General features: G+C 31.5%; 1 protein-coding gene across 1 annotated transcript in view; it reads right to left on the bottom strand.

The window, feature by feature from the left end:
- LOC143238036 (nephrin-like) overlaps positions 1–19,119 on the bottom strand; it is a 154,318-nt gene that overhangs the window by 55,771 nt on the left and 79,428 nt on the right. Inside the window, exons 3-4 of the mRNA XM_076477934.1 lie at positions 3,794–3,915; positions 3,095–3,152 (exon numbers count right to left, since the gene is read on the bottom strand). Coding sequence (XP_076334049.1) covers positions 3,095–3,152; positions 3,794–3,915 — 180 coding nt within the window. The remainder of the gene's footprint in view (positions 1–3,094; positions 3,153–3,793; positions 3,916–19,119) is intronic.

Below are 19,119 nucleotides of genomic sequence, written 5' to 3'. Positions count from 1 at the left end.
AATGTTACACAAATACACAGGTTTTCATAGGGTGTCCTAACTTTTTCACATGACTTTACATATATATATATTTCAGGTATGAAGAAACATTTACAGTGATAGTTTGAGAAAAAACAGGAAGATAAACAAATATCTTGAAATATTTGTTATTCATGCGTGAATTTACTACCAAGATGCTACATTGTGACTACCGCTCTGAAATACATATTGTACGAAAATAGTAGATAATATAAAATATTTACTACTTGAAGATTTTGTAGAGCATATCGCATACATGAATAAACAAAACACACTTGCGATTTGGACATGTAGGTTGATTATAAGAATGACAGCCAAACCACATTTTTCGGTCAGTCATAAGTAGCCCAAGAGTTGGCATTGGGGACTGTTAACTGTTTTCCCCATAGTCTTTTAGTTTAAAATTGAAGATGGCTGACGGATAAATTTCGAATAGCTTTGAGTAAATACTGAAAAAAAGAAGAGCCAATAAAGATAGTATGATAATCACATGGGGCAGCAGAATAAAAAACCTACAAAGTTCATGTATTTAACATCTGTCAGAAAATGTGGTGCCAACGATATTAAAAAATCATTTTTTCTTGCTGTGTTTAAGTAAAATTATTTAAAAATTTTTCACTAACCGTTTCATCTATTTTATTGTATGGCAAAATAACTCGTCACACTTTCACAATGTTCTGAGGAATAGCTAATTATTTTGTTTGTTTGTAATTAAGCACAAAACTACACAATGCGCTATCTATGTTCTGCCCACCTGTGCCCTGGAATACTTATAACAACATAGAATATTTTTGCTAGTACGCATTATAATTTCATTATTTTAACATTTTATTTTATATTTGTTTGTTTGTTTTGAATTTCGCGCAAAAGTACACGAGAGTTATTTGTGCTACCCGTCCATAATTTAGCAGTGTAAAGCTAGAGGGAAGACAGCTACTCATCACCACCCACCGCCGACTCTTGGGCTACTCTTCTTTTACCAACGAATAGTGGGATTGATCGAAATTTATAACGACCCACGGCTCAAAGGCTGAGCATGTTTCATGTGACAGAGATTTGAATCCGCGACCCTTAGATAACGAACGAATCGAGTGCCTCATCACCTGGACATTTCGGGCCTTCTTATGATCGGCCTGGCATGGCCTAGCGCGTTAAGGCGTGCGCTTCGTAATCTGAGGGTCGCGGGTTCGCGCCCGAGTCGCGCCAAACATGCTTGCCCTCCCAGCCGTGGTGGGCGTTATAATGGTACGGTCAATCCCACTATTCGTTGGTAAAAGAGTAGCCCAAGAGTTGGCGGTGGGTGGTGATGACTAGCTGCCTTCCCTCTAGTCTTACACTGCTAAATTAGGAACGGCTAGCACAGATAGCCCTCGAGTAGCTTTGTGCGAAATTCCAAAACAAACAAACAAACAAAATTCTTATGATCGTGAACGAAGTCACTTAATCGTTCAATACACTCATAGCTATTAGTGTTTTGAAGAGTTGTGTATTTCTTAGGAAGTTTGTATATTTTAGAGTGTAAAGTGGTAATAAAAACACTGATACAAAAACATAATTAATTAAATTTTCAAACAGGACATGATATCTGACGTTTCTGACTAGCGTTGTTGTCGTTCAATAACCCACTTCTGTTGCAAGAAAGTTTCAAATTTAATAAAGAATTCTTTTGGTTTAGTTTTGTCTTTGATTAAAAATTAGCAGTTTTAGTTAAAATGTAATGATAGCAACAGAACTAAACATTAATGCATTATGTATTGACGGATGTTTGATAATGTATCTATACATAAACGGCCTGGCATGGCCTAGCGCGTAAGGCGTGCGACTCGTAATCCGAGGGTCGCGAGTTTGTGCCCGTGTCGCGCGAAACATGCTCGCCCTTTCAGCCGTGGGGGCGTTATAATGTTACGGTCAATCCCACTATTCGTTGGTAATAGAGTAGCCCAAGAGTTTGCGGTGGGTGGTGATGACTAGCTGCCTTCCCTCTAGTCTTACACTGCTAAATTAGGGACGGCTAGCACAGCAGATAGCCCTCGAGTAGCTTTGTGCGAAATTTCAAAAACAAAAACATCTATACATAAAACATTAATATCTTCACTTTTACAAATAAAATTAAAAATTAAAATAACAATAAAACATCATACATTATATTGCTACTTTTTTAGGCTGTCAGATAAATAATTGATATTTGAATTTATTTTTCAGTTTAAAAGACTCTAACAGAGAAAATCAGGATTAATAAAATAATGTCAACTCAACGTCCTCGAGGTTAACTTAATATTAAGAACATAATAAAAGAAACTATAGTATTTCGAAAGTATAGCATTTTTGTGTTTTAAAATAATTTTAATCATTTTTGTATTAAGATTATAAGTTGCAAATTTTTTCAAATTAATATCTGATGGACTCTCCTAGGTAAAGTATATTGGTCAAGAAATATAAATTTCTTTTAAATAAATTCAAGTGACAGGAAAATGCATATTGACATATATAATATGTGAGCGCATACATGTATATACTAACACGCACAAAAATTAATAAAATTCATTAGACATATGATTGAAAACTGTCGATCATCTATGGTACTAAAATTAATTTTAAAACTGTTCAATCACTTCAGATGCAAGACCTTGATACAATACAATATTACATTATTTCCTACTTAAATATTTATGAGATTCCTATCTGAAAGGTGATAAAGCTGAATTTAAAGATTTGTTACCTGCGGCTGGTACAAGGCAAGATATCCAATGCTAGAGGCTTGCACTTGAAATGAAGAAGCTATTAAAGTTTGTAGTAATTAAACTAGACATGGAAAGTCAAGTTATAACATATTAATTTACATAAATAGCCAAAAAGGATTATATATTCAACTGCCGATTTTGTATGTAAATATGTCTGCCTGATGTCTTTCTAAATGCAAATCAAATGAAATATCGAACGATAAATATTCGGGGAAAAATTCTAAATTTTTAAATATCGTCATCTTGTAAGATAAATTTTCCTAAGTAGTTCCTACAACGTTGAAACTGAACAGATCTGTTTAATATATTTCTTATCGTTTTTTTCACAGACTTACCCAACACAGTTAGTCGGGCGACTGCTCTTATTGGGTCTTGATCAAAACCTGGTCCAACCTATATTGAAAAGAAAACACCAAAAACTTGCAAATATGCTTTTAACAAATGATGCTAAAATATCTATACAAGATAAACCCAAGTTAGAACACAATATAATGACACCTAGTGTATGCTTCGTTGAATAGGTACTAAAGCCAGTAAACTGCCACAGAGAATTGTATAAATAATATTGTTATTTGGTTATTCTTGAATATTCTATTACTTTAACGAATTTTGTTCTTTAGTCTTTCAATTAAGTGACATTATATGAAATGTTATCCAACACAATAATCTATAACAGAACTCATATTACTTTTCGAATAATTATCGATATGAAATAAAATAAATTGTATAAGGAATTTTGAATTACAAGTGAAACATTGACAGTTATGTTGAAATTACGTTGAAAGCTTTCAGTTCAAACTTATTAAAATACACTTTCCTATGTATGAATAACATTCGACGTTTTTGTTCTAATATCTCAATTTATTTGCAATATATTCCTCAAAATATGTTGTCGTTGTAAGCACAAAAATTTATCAACTTAAGATATACACCACTCAATATAATAGGTTTAAAAATTAAATTAATTGTGAGGTACCACGAAATTAAGTTCAACACTATTTGATATTAGTAAAATAACCACTTTATTCAGCTACCTGGCATTGGTATTCACCTTCGTCTTCAAGCCTACAGTCTCTAATTCTTAGATTGTAAATACCTCTTTCTACATCAACAAGCATACTGTATCTCTCGTATCCAGGGATGGCAGCTTCAAAACCTACATACACAGAATAGTTTAATATAATGTTTATAAATAAAGATAAAACGTTTATACTAATAGTAGTCCCTGGCAAAACACACGAATTCTGGGATTATGAGTAATTTTCTATTTTATTTTTTTCAAGTCATAGAAGAAACACTTTCGTAGCATATATTTATGAATTATGAGAAACATTAAAATATCAAGTGAAACATTTTACGAGTTTCGTACCTTCATTATATGCACCAACTTAAAAACTGAAAAATATTTCAATTAAGAATGAAAAGTAAAAGCATGGAAATATTGTGGTTACTTTCTATGGACAATATATTTTATGAAATTTGTGTTCTATCCGTCATATTAATTAGTTTTTGTATTGATAGCATAATAAAACCTTTGTTAAAAGACAAGCAATATATTTCTAAGTTGAATTTCATAATTCCAAATAATTTGAATAAAACACACAGTCATTATTTTCAATGAAGGGTTTAGTCGTGGGATGTTGTAGACTAGATTATTTGCATCCGAACCTAATTTTATGTAATTCTGTAAGTGAGGTCAACGTGTTCATATTAAGTTTGAATTTCCGTTATTTGTATTCATGTAGATTTGTTTTTATATTGATGTAAATTTAAATATTCGTTTGCTTTACTATATTTAGACATTTTGGGAACTTTCAAGTTATCATCAGACTTTGTTGTACATGTTTATATGTTGTTACTAGATTTTTCAAAATTTAAATTGGATTCACAATGTATGAAATTCCAATATATTTCATCTTACAAAATTTATTCGAACATAAATATTTATAAATATTGTCACTCATTTTTTCACTTTTAAATACAACACAATTTGCAAATAAGTATAATAACCTGGAGGTTGATATAAATCATTGTAAGAAATAATAAATTTATATACTTCTTATTTTATTAAACCTGTACACACTTAAGTAAAGATATTATGCCATACGGACAATTCTATCATCAAATTCAATTTTTATGATATTTTTAGATGTTCAAAAAAGGTAATTCTTATTGAATAATATAAATAGTAACATTTATTACAAACAACAACTAGAAAATATGTGACTACATACTACATGAGACTACTGACAGTAAAATGTCAGTGAAATATTACATGTTGCATCATTTTATATAAAGAACTTAATGGAGTTATTATATATATATATATATATATAGTTTCCTTCAGGGTGCCCCCATGGCATAGTGGAATATCTGCGGATTCAAACTGCTAGAAACTGGGTTTCGATACCCGTGGTGTGAGGCTTTGTGCTTAATTCTAATCAAACAAACAATCCATTAAGGGTGCTCCAGGAGACATGAAACATTAAGTTTGTTGCTTCAGTAACTAAATAATATTCAACAAGTTTCTTCTAAATGGAAATTAAAGCACAAAGACTGAAATATAAACTAGTAAAAATAAGATTGAAAATATTACCTCTAGAAAATCTGTCATGCCAATGATCTCTACGAAAGTAAATCCTCTATATCAACATAGTAGTCAGACTTAAATCATGAATTTTAAATATACATACAATACTTCTATTATATAGTGTAAGGAATTTTCCACAAGACGTTTAAAAACGAACATTAGAATTTAGAATAATTTAAGTATGACTTCACATATAATATTTTAAATTATATACGTTGTATGATGTTATAGACACAAATTATTTTCCCTTTAAAATATTACTGTTTTAATACAGGTGTTATACAAATAATTAAGGGCTCAAAAATGAATTATATATGTACATAGAGACATGTAGGTTTCATTGCTTGATTATTTGGAATTAAGCACAAAGCTACACAATAGGCTATATGTGCTCTGCCCACCACAGGTATCGAAACCCGGTTTCTAGCAGTGTGAGTCTGCAGAAATGCCGCTGTACCACTAGGGGTCGACAGAGATAGGACTTTGAAGTAAGAAATAAATATAAATTACTAAATAACTTTCCATTTGTTAAATGGAAAATAATAAAAAATTACTTATATGTGTATGAGAGAAATAGTAGGAGTTAACGGTTTAAACCACGATAAATTTATGTACCTCAGAAGCCAAGAAATCGCTTAGTCTAAATGTACTGTGATCAGCTTTAAGAATCTACAGGTTTTTGTCTATTTCAATAAGGCCTTTAAGAAGTAGTGTTTTTCTATTTGAGTTATTAAAACAGCAAGTATTGGAGATCTTGATTTATTATGTGTGCTATTGACGATGATATTCAGTGTTTGAATATAAAATGTAATTTTAATGCAAAAGAAAATTTAAATTTTAATTTTAATTCTATCTTTAATTTGAATTCTTAAATTCAACATCAATTAAGCAAACACAAGATATTTATAACACTACAAAACGAATTTTACTTGTGAAGTATAAATTGACATACAATTCCTTTCCACGCATCGTCTGGTTTTATTTCACTGAGAAAAGTAAGTTATACTCTGACTTCATGTTATTCACATCAACAGTTTTATTAGGCTTAGAATGATTTGTAAATACAGACAAATGTCTTAATTAATTATGTTATTGTATATTAAAACACACAAATTAATACAGTGATACTATAAAAACTATTGGTTCTGAAACTCCACCATGTATAGTAGAATTCTATTTAATATAATATTATTACTTATATTCTCATCCAAGCTGACAGTGACTAGCTATCAATAGTTACCTACTTAATACATTTATCAGTCAAGAACTGCTACTGATTAACTGATTGTTTGTTTATTTTTGAATTTCGCGCAAAGCTACTCGAAGGCTATCTGCACTAGCCGTCCCTAATTTAGCAGTGGAGGCTAAAGGGAGGCAGCTAGTCATCACCACTCACCTCCAACCCTTGGGCAAATCTTTTTATAACGAATAGTGGGATTGACCGTAACATTATAACGCCCCTACGGCTGAAAGGGCGAGCAGGTTTGGTGCGCCCGGGATTCGAACCGCGACCCTCGGATTACGAGTCGAACGCCTTAACCCACCTGCCCATGCCGAGCCGTGATTAACTGAAACCTTTATAATATTTCAGTTCTTTTTAATTCGCTTGAAGGAGTTTACTTGGTAGTCGTTATTAACTCAACTCTGGAAACACGAACTATTTTGGTATAAAATGACGTTATTTCAATTATTATTAGTTTTACTGTAATTAAATATCTCAAGCATATTATACATCATCAGGACTAGCGTTACACAGAATACTATTTAATGGTGGGTACTTCGACGGACTTAAACGTTAACAAAAGAAATTCCCTTTTGTTTCAGTGTTTAAAATATTTAACCTACTTAAAATCCTATAAGTCTTAAGGACCCAAGATTGCTAATTTAAACCCAGTTCTTATTAAATGTTTAAATATTCTAGACAGTACTCTTTATTTCGTTAGATAACATATTAAATTTACAATTTAAGAAATATTACTAAATTCATTAGCACAATTACACTGCACAACAATTTTTTGAAAAGTTTTGCATCCTGAACAGTTTTTGCTGATTGTGACAGGTATGTGGTGGGTATGCACAAAAGTAGTTTTGGTTTTGCTTCATCACGTAGAAACTCTGGAGATAGACAGTTAACTATTTGCCAGTAATAACGTATTTAATTGCGTTTATTTCTAATACGCTATTAAGTTCAACATAATTAAAAGTGTTTTGCTCCTGATTTTCGTTTGTATTCAATGTCCGGTGCATCACGTTGCAGTGTCCAACAGTAGTCAGCAAGCATTGACGGATTCTAGTTGTCCTGATATCGTTTTTCATTGTAGAAAAACTGAATATTTCGGTGAAACGGTACGTAATGGGAAAATTTGGATGTGATTTTCGTGATCAGCAGCCAAAAATCTATAAGAAACACCCAACAGTGTTCAAGAAGCAAAAACCTTTTTTGTGCAGTATTATCTTTACTTTAACTATGCTATTTGTATTTGTGTAATAATGTGGATGGGTAAGCACTGTGATGCAATTTCCTTAACTTTTATTCCGCATCTTGAAAATAAGCTCCGTTAGTAACATTATTTGGAATTGTTTTAAACGTACGTAACAGTTTATTAACGTTGGATAAATATTTACCTCCAAACATACTCTGATGATCCAAAAATTTACAAATCAGTAGCAGGTAATTTGCAATAATTATTTTGCCGTCCCTAATTCAGCAGTGTAAGACTAGAGGGAAGGCATCTAGACATCACCACCTACCGCCAACTCTTGGGCTACTCTTTTACCAACGAATAGTGGGATTGACCGTCACATAATAACGCCCCCCACGGCTGAAAGGTCGAGCATGTTTGGTGCGATCGGGATTCGAATCCGCGACCCTCGGATTACGAGTCGAACGCCTTAATACACTTGGCCATGCCGGGCCCAAGTTAATAATTAGATACAGCTATATGTACTGATAGCACTTTGTAAGGCTATGTCCGTAAATTTTGAATTAAGCAAACATAACGCTTTGGATTAATGATTCAATAAGCGCAATAACCAGTACTATATCCAAATACATTACATGGCCAAAGGTACGTGGACACCCGACCATCACATCTATATGTGCTTGTTGAACATCTCATTTCAAAATCATGGACCATTAATATGGAGTTGGTCCACCTCTTTACTGCTATAACACTCTCCACTCTTCTAGGAAGGCTTTTTACCAGATTTTGAAACAAGGCTGCCGTGATTCAGCCACAAGAGCATTAGTGAGGTCGGGCACTGATGTCGAGCGAGAAGACATGGCTCGCAGTCGGCGTTCCAATTCATCCCAAAGGAGTTCGATGGGGTATATGTAGGCCAGTTAAGTTCTTCCACACTAACCTCAGCAAATCTTTATGGACCTTGCTTTGTACACAGAGCCATTGTCATGCTGAAACAAAAAGGGCTTTCCCAAACTATTGCCACAAAGTTATAAGCACACAATTCTCTAGAATGTCAATGTATGCTGTAGCATTAATATTTCCATTTACTGGAAGTAAAAACACCTAGCCCAAACCATGGCAAACGGCCCCAGACCATTATTCCTTCTCCACAAAACTTTACAGTTGGCACTATTCATTCAGGCAAATAGCCTTCTCCTGGCATCCGCCAAACTCAGATTCATCCGTCAGATAATGAGTCGTGATTCATAACTTTAGAGAACGCGTTTCCACTGCTCCAGAATCCAATGGCGGTTTGCTTTAACCCATTCCAGCCAACGCTTTGCATTGCGCATTGCATCTTAGGCTTGTGTGCGGCTGCTCGGCTACGGAAACCCATTTTATGAAGCTCCCGACAAGCAGTTCTTGTGCTGGCTTTGTTTTCAGAGGCAGTTTGAAACTTGGTAGTGAGGATTGCAACTGTGGTCAGACGAGTTTTACGCGCCACGCTCTTCAGCACTCGGCGGTCCTGTTCTATGAGGTTGTGTGGCCTACTGATTCGTGGCTGAGCTGTTGTTGCTCATGGACGTTTCCACTTCAACACTTACTGTTGACTGGAGAAGCTCTAGCAGGGCAGAATGTTGACGAACTAACCTGTTAGAAAGGTGGCATCCTATGACTATGTCAAGCTGAAAGTCACTGAGCTCTTCAGTACTACCCATTCTATTGCCAATATTTGTCTATGGAGATTTCATGGCTGCATGCTTGATTTTATGCACCTGTTAGCAATGGGAGTGGCTGAATTAGCCGAATCCACTAATTAGAAGTAATGTCCACATTCTTTTGGCCATGTAGCATATATATCAAAATTTATAAGGCTATAGTTCAAAAGCATTTCAGCCGTAATAGTTCATAACAGGGTAGCCCACGAGTTAATTTATGTATTAATTCATTGTCGTATGTTTCGAATGGATAAAATAGGCATTACTGTAATACAAATACTGTTGATGTTAGCTTGTCAAAACGATGTCTGAATGTCAGGCTCCTCGAATGTGGGTTATATGTGTTACTGTACAATAACTTTTTGTCATCTTTGAAGTACGGTGCCTTGCAAAAGTATTAATCCCTCTGCAAAGTTTCCGTATCTTGTTGCAATCTGAAATTGTAAAAATAAATCTTTCCAATAGGACTTTATATTCAGAATCTACACAATCTACTCCAAGTTCAGGAAACTAAATACTTTTGATATTATGCAAGTAAGTTAGATTTTCGAAAAAAATTAGAGTATTATCAAATGTATAAGTTTTCAGCCCCTCTGCTACGGCAACTCTTAATCAGTTTAGATGCAAAAGATTATTTTGAGAGGCCACGTAATTGGTGTAATAGTCTCTGTCTGTGTGTAATCAAACAATAAATGCATCTGTTAAACCCACAACTTACTGAGTAATCCAACAAACCGACTCTGAAGACCAAAGAACTTTCGAAACAGGTCAACGATAAAGTGGTAGACAAACACAAATCAGGAAAGGTACAAAAATTTTAAAGTAGATTATTATTCCTTTGAATGTAGTGAAGATAGTGAAGTTCACCATTAAGAAATGTAATGTGTTTCAAACCACCAAGTCACTACCCACATCAGACCATCCTTCCAAACTAAACATCTGAGCAAACAGGAAACTGGTTAGGGATGCCACTGTAAAGCCAACTGTGACGTTGTAATATTTGCATAATTCTATGTCTGAGACTGGAGTCTGTGTTTATACATGGACAATATCTCGATTTATACACAAAGCTGTCCTATAAGAAAAACTGGAAAGAAAGAAGTAATTACTGAGAAAATCACCTTAAATCTCGTATTGAGTTTGCGACAAAGCATGTAAATGATAATGTAGGCAATTTGGAGAAGGTTTTATGGTCAGATGAGGAAAAGTTTCACCTTTTGGTACAAAATTCTAAACGTAACATCAGAGGCAAGCCCAACACAACACATCATCCAGTCAAGACCATTTCAAATGTCAAACATATTAATGATAATATCATGTTACGAGAATGCTTCTCATCAACAGGGACTGGGAAACTTTTCAGGACTGAGGGGAAGATGGATGATGCAAAGTATAAAGTATAGACGAATCCTAGAATAAAACCTAATTCGATGAGCCAAAAATCTACTAACACTGGATCGAAAATACACATTTAAACAGAACAATAACCTAAAGCAATAGGCCAGAGCCACGCTCGTGTGGTTTCAGAAAACAAATGTCTTGGAAGGATCCAGATAAAGCCCTAACCTGAATCCAACAGAAAATTTATGGAGAGTCTTAACGATTTCATCCATTAACGATTCTCAATGATCTTGTCAGAATTATAGCAATTTTTCCAAGAACAATGGTCAAAACTTACACCATCTCATTATTCAAAGCGTAGAGACCTATTCAATAATTTCTTCCAATGCTGCTTCCATCAAGTACTGTCTTAGGGGGTGGAATATCTACGCAATCAGCAAATTTAGTTTATATATTTCTGTTTTGCACATTTTATTGATATTCAATGTCCTTGTCGCATAACAGTATTAATTTTGATACTTAGAGTTTTGAATAAAAACAAGATTATTAGAGAATTGTTTACATCATTTGTATTTCATTAAAATAAGACATTATTGGTCGGAGTTTAATACTTTTGAAATACATTGTATATGAAAAAAACAATAGATAAGAGGCATCACAAATGAATAATTGAATTTCGTAAAAACAAATCTGGATTTTTTTTTCTGGCACGAGTTGAGATTATTCTTAGTGGTATTTATTTTTCGAATTAAAAATTTCAAACCAACAACAACTAAAATTGCAAATGCAATTTTTGATATGGTTTTACGCTTACCTTATTTCTTACTTAATATTTAATATGTATGAATATATATAACACGTATAATATATATATATATAATATGTATTTGGTTTGAATTTCGCGCAAAACTACACGAGGCCTATCTGCGCGAGTCGTTTTTAATTTAGCAGTATAATATTATAGTGAAGGCATCTTATCACCACCACCCACCGCCAACTCTTGAGTTCCCCATTTACCAATGAACAGTAGGATTATTACATCCGCACAGCTGGTATACATAAGTATATTTACTTGCGAGTTTGTTTGTTTCTTTATTTGAAATTAAGCACAAGCTACACAATGTGCTATCTCTGCTCTGCCCACCAGGGGTACCACTGGAAGGCTGTGTTGTGGGTAAGGCAGTTTATTTTTCATATTAAAATTAGTTTAAGGAAATAAAATTTTAAATTTATTTTTCTATATTAAACCTTACTTGCAGAGCTGTGTAATCAAATGTAATACATTTTTACTCTTTTACCAACGCAAAAGGTAAGCAATGATTATTGCTTGTATTCAAAAATTTTGCTGTTTGTGTCACTGATATGGATAAAATCAATCAATTTCTACATTTACTTCAAAAAGACGACCTTTCCGTGTAGTTTATGATGTGGATAACAAAGTAGTTCTAACCTAAGTGAAATACTTGTGATTTATTATAATATCACATATTTGCTTAAATATAATTTCATTCCACCAGAAGGCTTATTAAATTTCTCATTCTGCCGAAAAACGCTTTCATATTTCTCATTTGGTGATGCTCATCGTAACTTAGGAACAAAACTATCACCTAATTGTTCTTAGGCCAAATATGGTTTTTATCTTGAATGCTCAAAATTCATATTGATTTTTAGAAAAGACTTTTTTCTTAAGTTTTGATAACTTTGGTGATATAACATTAAACAGTTTAAATCAGAAATTTTAAGACACTGAGTCACAACCAAAATCAAAGTAAAATTTACCAAGTTGTGTTCCAACTAAGCCTTACGTTACATTTATGTATTAAATTATACTAAAAATAGGCCTTTAATTCTTATCGTTATAAAGTAAATGTTTAAAAAGTTTTAAGTGGTGATTAAAAACTAATTAATATATATTATTTTGGTGTTTTAACACATATATTTCCAACTTGGCTTTAAAACACAAAGAAAAACAAACGTTCATTGCTACCAAATATTTTTTATATTTTGTGGAGTCGAAAAAGCTGAAAAAATTTGTGTCGAATGTTCGCACTGTTTCCTACCTCCTGAACTAAAATACAGTGAATATGCTCAAAAGTGCTATTTAAGTCTTTTGTTTAGGATAACATTTATTTTTTGTCTAGTTTTTTACTGAAAATATAGTAATTAAACAATTACTTCGAGACTGAAATAAGTGATGCGTAGATGCTGACAAATTCATTTTAATTAAATTCTATAATTTTCGTTAATCATTCAACAATGGTTTTCCGTATTAATTTACGAGCCTTTATACTTGTATAGATTACAGTACTCTTAAAACTTCAGTAGTGAGATTCCTTTTACAACCTAGAAAAACAAATTATTTGTATATTATATATGGTAGTAAATTCTATGCAAATGCATTAAGACACATAAAAGTAATGACAAACAAAATTTCTTTACACGAGTAAGATGATTTAAGAATCCCGATGTCATATAATTTTTTTTTCATTTCAGCTTTAATTAAGTAATTGTTTTTAAGATGTGAAAAGCGAAATTTTATTACTTATCAATCATGCATAGATGTGATAGATGATAAAAAATAATTAAAATTTAATTGAAAATTTGTCTAAGTTTGGACCAAGTTTGCAAATGCAGATATTAATGATGAATTCTTTATCAATACTGAATATTAATTACGTTTTGTAATAATTTATAATATAAGTGCTGATGCAATTAATAGATGTTTAATTTTGTCAGACCTTTGGATAATTTGTAGGATTAATCGTTGTATTCTTAAATTAAGAATGTACTTAAAGTACAATGACTGATTTATGCTCTAAATGAATTTATTTAACGAAATAAATAAGAAGGAGTTTTTGAATCTAATTTTTAATCGTAGAATTTTGTTTTAAGCTGTGTTTGTTTTCGTTTATGACTCTTAAAAATTTCAGTAAGTCTGGGATTAAAATTATACTAAAGTTTCGTAAGCTTTGTGGTTTTTGAGAACTGTTGAAAACCGTTTAGAAACTATTGATAACTTTTGGTGCAGTCTAAATTGTAACAGTAAACTTTTGTAACGGTACATCTAGCATGGATTTCAATCTCAATTACAATCTCAAGCTGAATTTCAACATACTGCATTTGAAGTGATTACGTTGAATTGGAGAGACAGTTCAAGAAAGAGTGGGTTGTTGGTATTATAGGCTTTTGTAAGTTATTGTATATGAGTTATTACTTTATGTCTTTTTTATTTTATAATATATGTATAAAACTATAAAACTACAAATTCGCACAGTCTTCGTTTTCTTGTTTTAACGTATTATGCAGCACGAAAATACTGAATCATAACCAGAATACATACAGGTTTCCACTTATATTACTGGAGTATTTTGTTATGTACACACACATACACACACACACACACACACACACACACATATATATATATAGTTTATTTACATTTAACATATAACACGTGTGTAATGGTAGTCCCTCACTAGTACAGCGGTATGTCTACGGAATAACAACACTAAAATCAGGGTTTCGATTCCCATTAGTGGGATCAGCAAAGAGATCTAGATGGCTTTTCTAGAAGAAACCACACACATACACTTCTGTAATGGAAACCGGAATATTCCTTGAGTTTCTACCGGCATTTCTTCGCTGAGTTTTCAGTAGACATTCATATGATCTCAGTTTTGTTTTTGTTATTACTGATGTCAAATTAACGAAGTTCATGTTGTGAAATGTGTTTATTGAAAGTGAATAAAACCAACTTGAACTTCATCAGAATTCATCAACTGGATATTTCAATAAGTTAAGTTATTCGCCTTGATAAAGCACTATCTTCTGTAATATTGGATTTCGATGTCGATAATCCAGCTAAGATTTTTTTCTCAGCTCCAGTCTGTTAACAGTATGTAAGATATCTATCCGAAAGGAAGTTATCTCAGTAATAATCATTCGGTTACCAATCAGGTTCCAACTTTTAAAAACATCTTGGTATAGCTGTAAGAATCGTTTTTTATTCGTATCATAACCATTCAGGAAAGAACTCTTTTATATATCATTCAAGTATCAAAAGCCCTTTGTGATAGTAAAATCTAAAGAACTTTGAGTTTGAATTGAATTTCCTTATATCTTTCATAAAAGTCCAATGTAAACTTGCTTAAAGGCGCTTTAACTAATAATTAAAAAATCGACATTTAATCATTGCTTATACAAATTCTGTATTGGCGTTATTTGAAAAAAAAAAGTGGTTTGTAACTATCGGTATTGTGAGATTCACTTTAAAATACTGAGATGTTCTTTGAAACTTCAAAAAGCAAAAGTACTGTCTTGGATTACTTTTTCTCTTTTTTAAAGTAGTGTAACATAATAAAAATGGCTACAAAAATTAATATTTTGAGAAAATTAATTATTACAGAAGAAGAACGATTATTTTTTTATGGTTTATCTGAGGAGTAGATTCTAGAATAGTTAAAATGAATAATTTTGCGGGAATAAAGTACTCTTTTCGCAAATTTGCTTATAGTTAAGAGAAAAGCAGAATTTATTCCACATTTATTTGAGTAAATGTTTGTACTATATGTGTGTATTAATATACAAAGTTTGATTGCTTTAAATATCAAGTATTTAACTCTGTTACCTCAATAGTATGATATCGAGTTCATGGTATTTTACTTTTATACAAAATTCAACGGCAGTAGTACATCATTTAGAAGATATATATAATATATCAATCTTTAGATGTAATTTTGAATTTTTTTTATTTAGTTGTTCAGAACAAAGCTAAACAATGTGATATATGTTTTTTTTTTTGCTGCTCGCTGTGGGTATCAAAGTCTGATTCAAAGAGAGAAAAAAACTTTGAACTTACCATTGGCTGTATGATTTTTTTATTTATTTCTCAAATTGTTTCCGTAAATTATGTTTTTATAATAGCTTTGCTTGCGACAAAACTTAAGTTTATTTTTCATAAGGATTTATATTTTAATTTTAAGGAAATCTAAATGAAGATAATCCAATTAGTTTGAATAAATATTTTCCCAATACATAAATATGTATGATGTATCTATACAAAGGTTAATTAAAAAGCAAAAGATAGAAAATATGTGCAAAATGTATTATAATAAACTAACAATATAATTCATTTAAAGTTATGCTGCACGTTTAAAAGATATATATTTGCATTAACTTAGGTTATAGTAATATTTAAATATATATGTATATATAAGCCAAATTGTATGTTTGTCTGCCTGCTTATTCCTCGCACACCATTTGACCAGTCACCACCTAATTTGACACATTACTCATATGGTCCCCAGAAGTGACATGATTGGGCAAAATTCTATCTAAGTTTTTCATAAAAATTATTATTTTTATTTCACTTCAGTTTCTGTCTTTGTGTCACGCTCCACTTCTTAATAAACATCACCAAACATCATCGCTTAGTGACTAAACTATCCTAATATTGTTAGTCTAATAATTTTGTTTATCATTCAACGTAATGTATATGTTAATTTATGGTTTATTTTTGTTTTCTCCGTTTCAATAACTTTGATGATATGAAAGCAAACGGTATAATTTAGAAGCTTCTTTTTAAGTTAATTTTGGAATCTTTCCAGTCAATCAAACAATTACATTACTATTCCAAACAAGTGTAGTAACTTAGTTAAGGTTACAGAAGAGCTGAAAGAAAAGGTATTCCCTAATATTTCTCATATTATCAAAATTATTAATGGTCGTGTAAGAAAATAATTCTTGCAGTTTTAAAAGATACTGTTCCTGCGCAGGAATTCACCTTACAGATTAGTTGTCAGTGTTCCAGTTACAGCTGATGACATAAATTACCGAACTGAATTCCTAACTTATCTTGAGCCACCATGGATGCCAGGAAACATTCTGAAATTAAAGGTTGGGTCACAAATAACGTTGCTGATAAAACTTGATCCGCCGAAATTATGTATGGCACAAATTGAGTTGTTAAGCCTTTACTGCCACATGTTATTGAAGTAACTAGTCATGCCAATATTGAAGATGTCTTCTTTCCAAGAATTTCTCTGCTACCAAGTGATTACCTATTTGAACTTAGAAAACTACAATTTGCTAGTTACCATTTGTTTGGCAATGCCAATTAATATGGTCAGTTCTATGTAGGACGTTCAAAGTCGCATCTCATCAAAATATATTTATATTGTCAGAAGGAACAGCAATCAGTGTGTTATATCAAGAATTTTTAAGTTATATTGTAATTCTTGTTTTGAAAATCAAAGATTTAAATACAAATTGAAATGTCACGAGAATTTTTTTTAAATTACTGTTATTAAAAGTAATCTCATTGTATTCTAACCTGAAGTTAGCCTGACGATGATCTATGAGGGTCAAAATGTTGCTCTGTACTTTATTTCAAGTAAAATTTTAATCCTCATACCAGTCGTCTTTAGAATACATTTTCACTTCAAGTGAGTTTATCGTCATCATGAATCATGAATAGTTTCATTGTGTTTTTTAAATGCGTATTTCAAGTAATTTGGAAACCTGTCAAAGGAACGAGTAATTCAGCTAGTTTGTTATATAATCACATATCAACATACAATTCATTGCAAATTGGTATACCTTAAAAATAATCTAAGCAGCGTTACCAAATAATCTGAAAATGTGTTAATATATGTATAAAGATTCCTTAAAACAATGAAGTGAAATAAACTGAATTCGAATTAATAACTCTGTGCTACAGGCCTATAAAAGTCAAATTCCTGTAGTTTTGATAAATTAGGTATTAAATGATTATCTTAAAGGAAAACGCAAAATGACAAAATTAAAACATTTCAAGAAAAAATCGAAAAATATTAGAAAATTAGGTAATTGAAATTATTAACGAAAAATACATCTAGTATGTTGTTCTATGCATAAGGTAACACTTGTGTAGAAGTATGAGTGTGAGTGAGTACATATATTTATAATACGAAATATGTTTAAGAGAAAGCATATCAAAAACAACCTATGTTCAGCAAAGTAATTTGGCTTAGTCCAGCCACCCGTATTACAGTGCATTAAACCATATGATGTACCAAATTATCATTTTCCTGAAGGGAAGAGAATTTTTTTTAATATAATATATATACGTATATTCACATACATTTAAAGTTTGACTTTGTAAATGTTGGTTTATGTTGTTGATTTTTGAAATTTCACTTTATATATTATATAAGATTTTTATCTGGAGCTAAGATTGTTTACCTTTTAACTAGTTTATTTAATATTTTACTTTGTCATGTAGCTATCACTGTATCGTCAAGTTATTTCACATTCCTCGTATAAAAATACTTTTTCATAGAAATATATTTTTATTTGAGAAGTATAGTTAATTTGGAGTTTTAACCATTATATATAACTCGTATTTAAAGCTTGAAAATGTTTAAAAACACATCGGAATATATTCTTACAATAATTGGTTTAACTATTTTACTTGCACGTTATGAATAATCTTTCAGAGTAAGTAGCTTATGAAGTTAAATAAAATGTAATTACTGCTACATTCATTGGAGCTAGTAAAGAATGGAGTATTTCGAATTATTTAAGTTATAAATTGATTTATTAAATGTCTACATAGTAGTTGAACATATTGACGGGTTTTTTTTTGACAAAAACATATCATTCTATATGCATGTATTATGTTCTGATTGATTGGGTTCATAATGGATAGAACTATGATATACTTATGTATTTGTCTTTTTTATCTGTTAACGCGACATTTTCTCTATTGTTTTTAATTTTATAAGTTACGTTCTGGTAAATTGTTTGGGTTTGAAATGTATATCTTTAGTGTAAGAAAATGCTCTTTACTTTTCTTGTGGTGGATCGTTTTTTTATATTAGAGTGAACTAATAAGTGCGTCTTTTTATGTCTAGTCTAGCTTGATCGAGGGTATTAGCTAACTCGTGTAGTTAGTTTAAACTGAAATTCCTCAAAAATTGAATTTCTATAATATATTTGATTTCTGGTATAGAAAAGTAAAACTACTGGTATGAAAGATTTACGATTGAATGAGTAACATATTTTTAATTTTAAAGTGTACATGTCTAATAGTAGTTTTGTGCTTAGGAATTTTTTGTTTGAATGTAACAGAGATTTGGAATATTTCAAAAATATCAAGAGTGTTATGTTAAAACGATTCTGCCAAGGTTTAGTTAATAAAATTAAATTGATTGAATATTTGTAAACATTTTTGTGATAAAAATAAAGTAAAACACAACAAGCTTTAGTGATCATGTGTAGTAAAAAATTGGTTAGAGCTTTAGTGCAAAGTTCTTTGTGCACTGTGG

The sequence above is a fragment of the Tachypleus tridentatus genome, chromosome 13 (assembly GCF_004210375.1).
Source record: "Tachypleus tridentatus isolate NWPU-2018 chromosome 13, ASM421037v1, whole genome shotgun sequence".
In the NCBI taxonomy this organism is placed as follows: domain Eukaryota; kingdom Metazoa; phylum Arthropoda; class Merostomata; order Xiphosura; family Limulidae; genus Tachypleus; species Tachypleus tridentatus.
The sequence above is the reverse complement of the archived record's forward strand: the minus strand, read 5'-3'. Positions and strand labels throughout refer to the sequence as shown.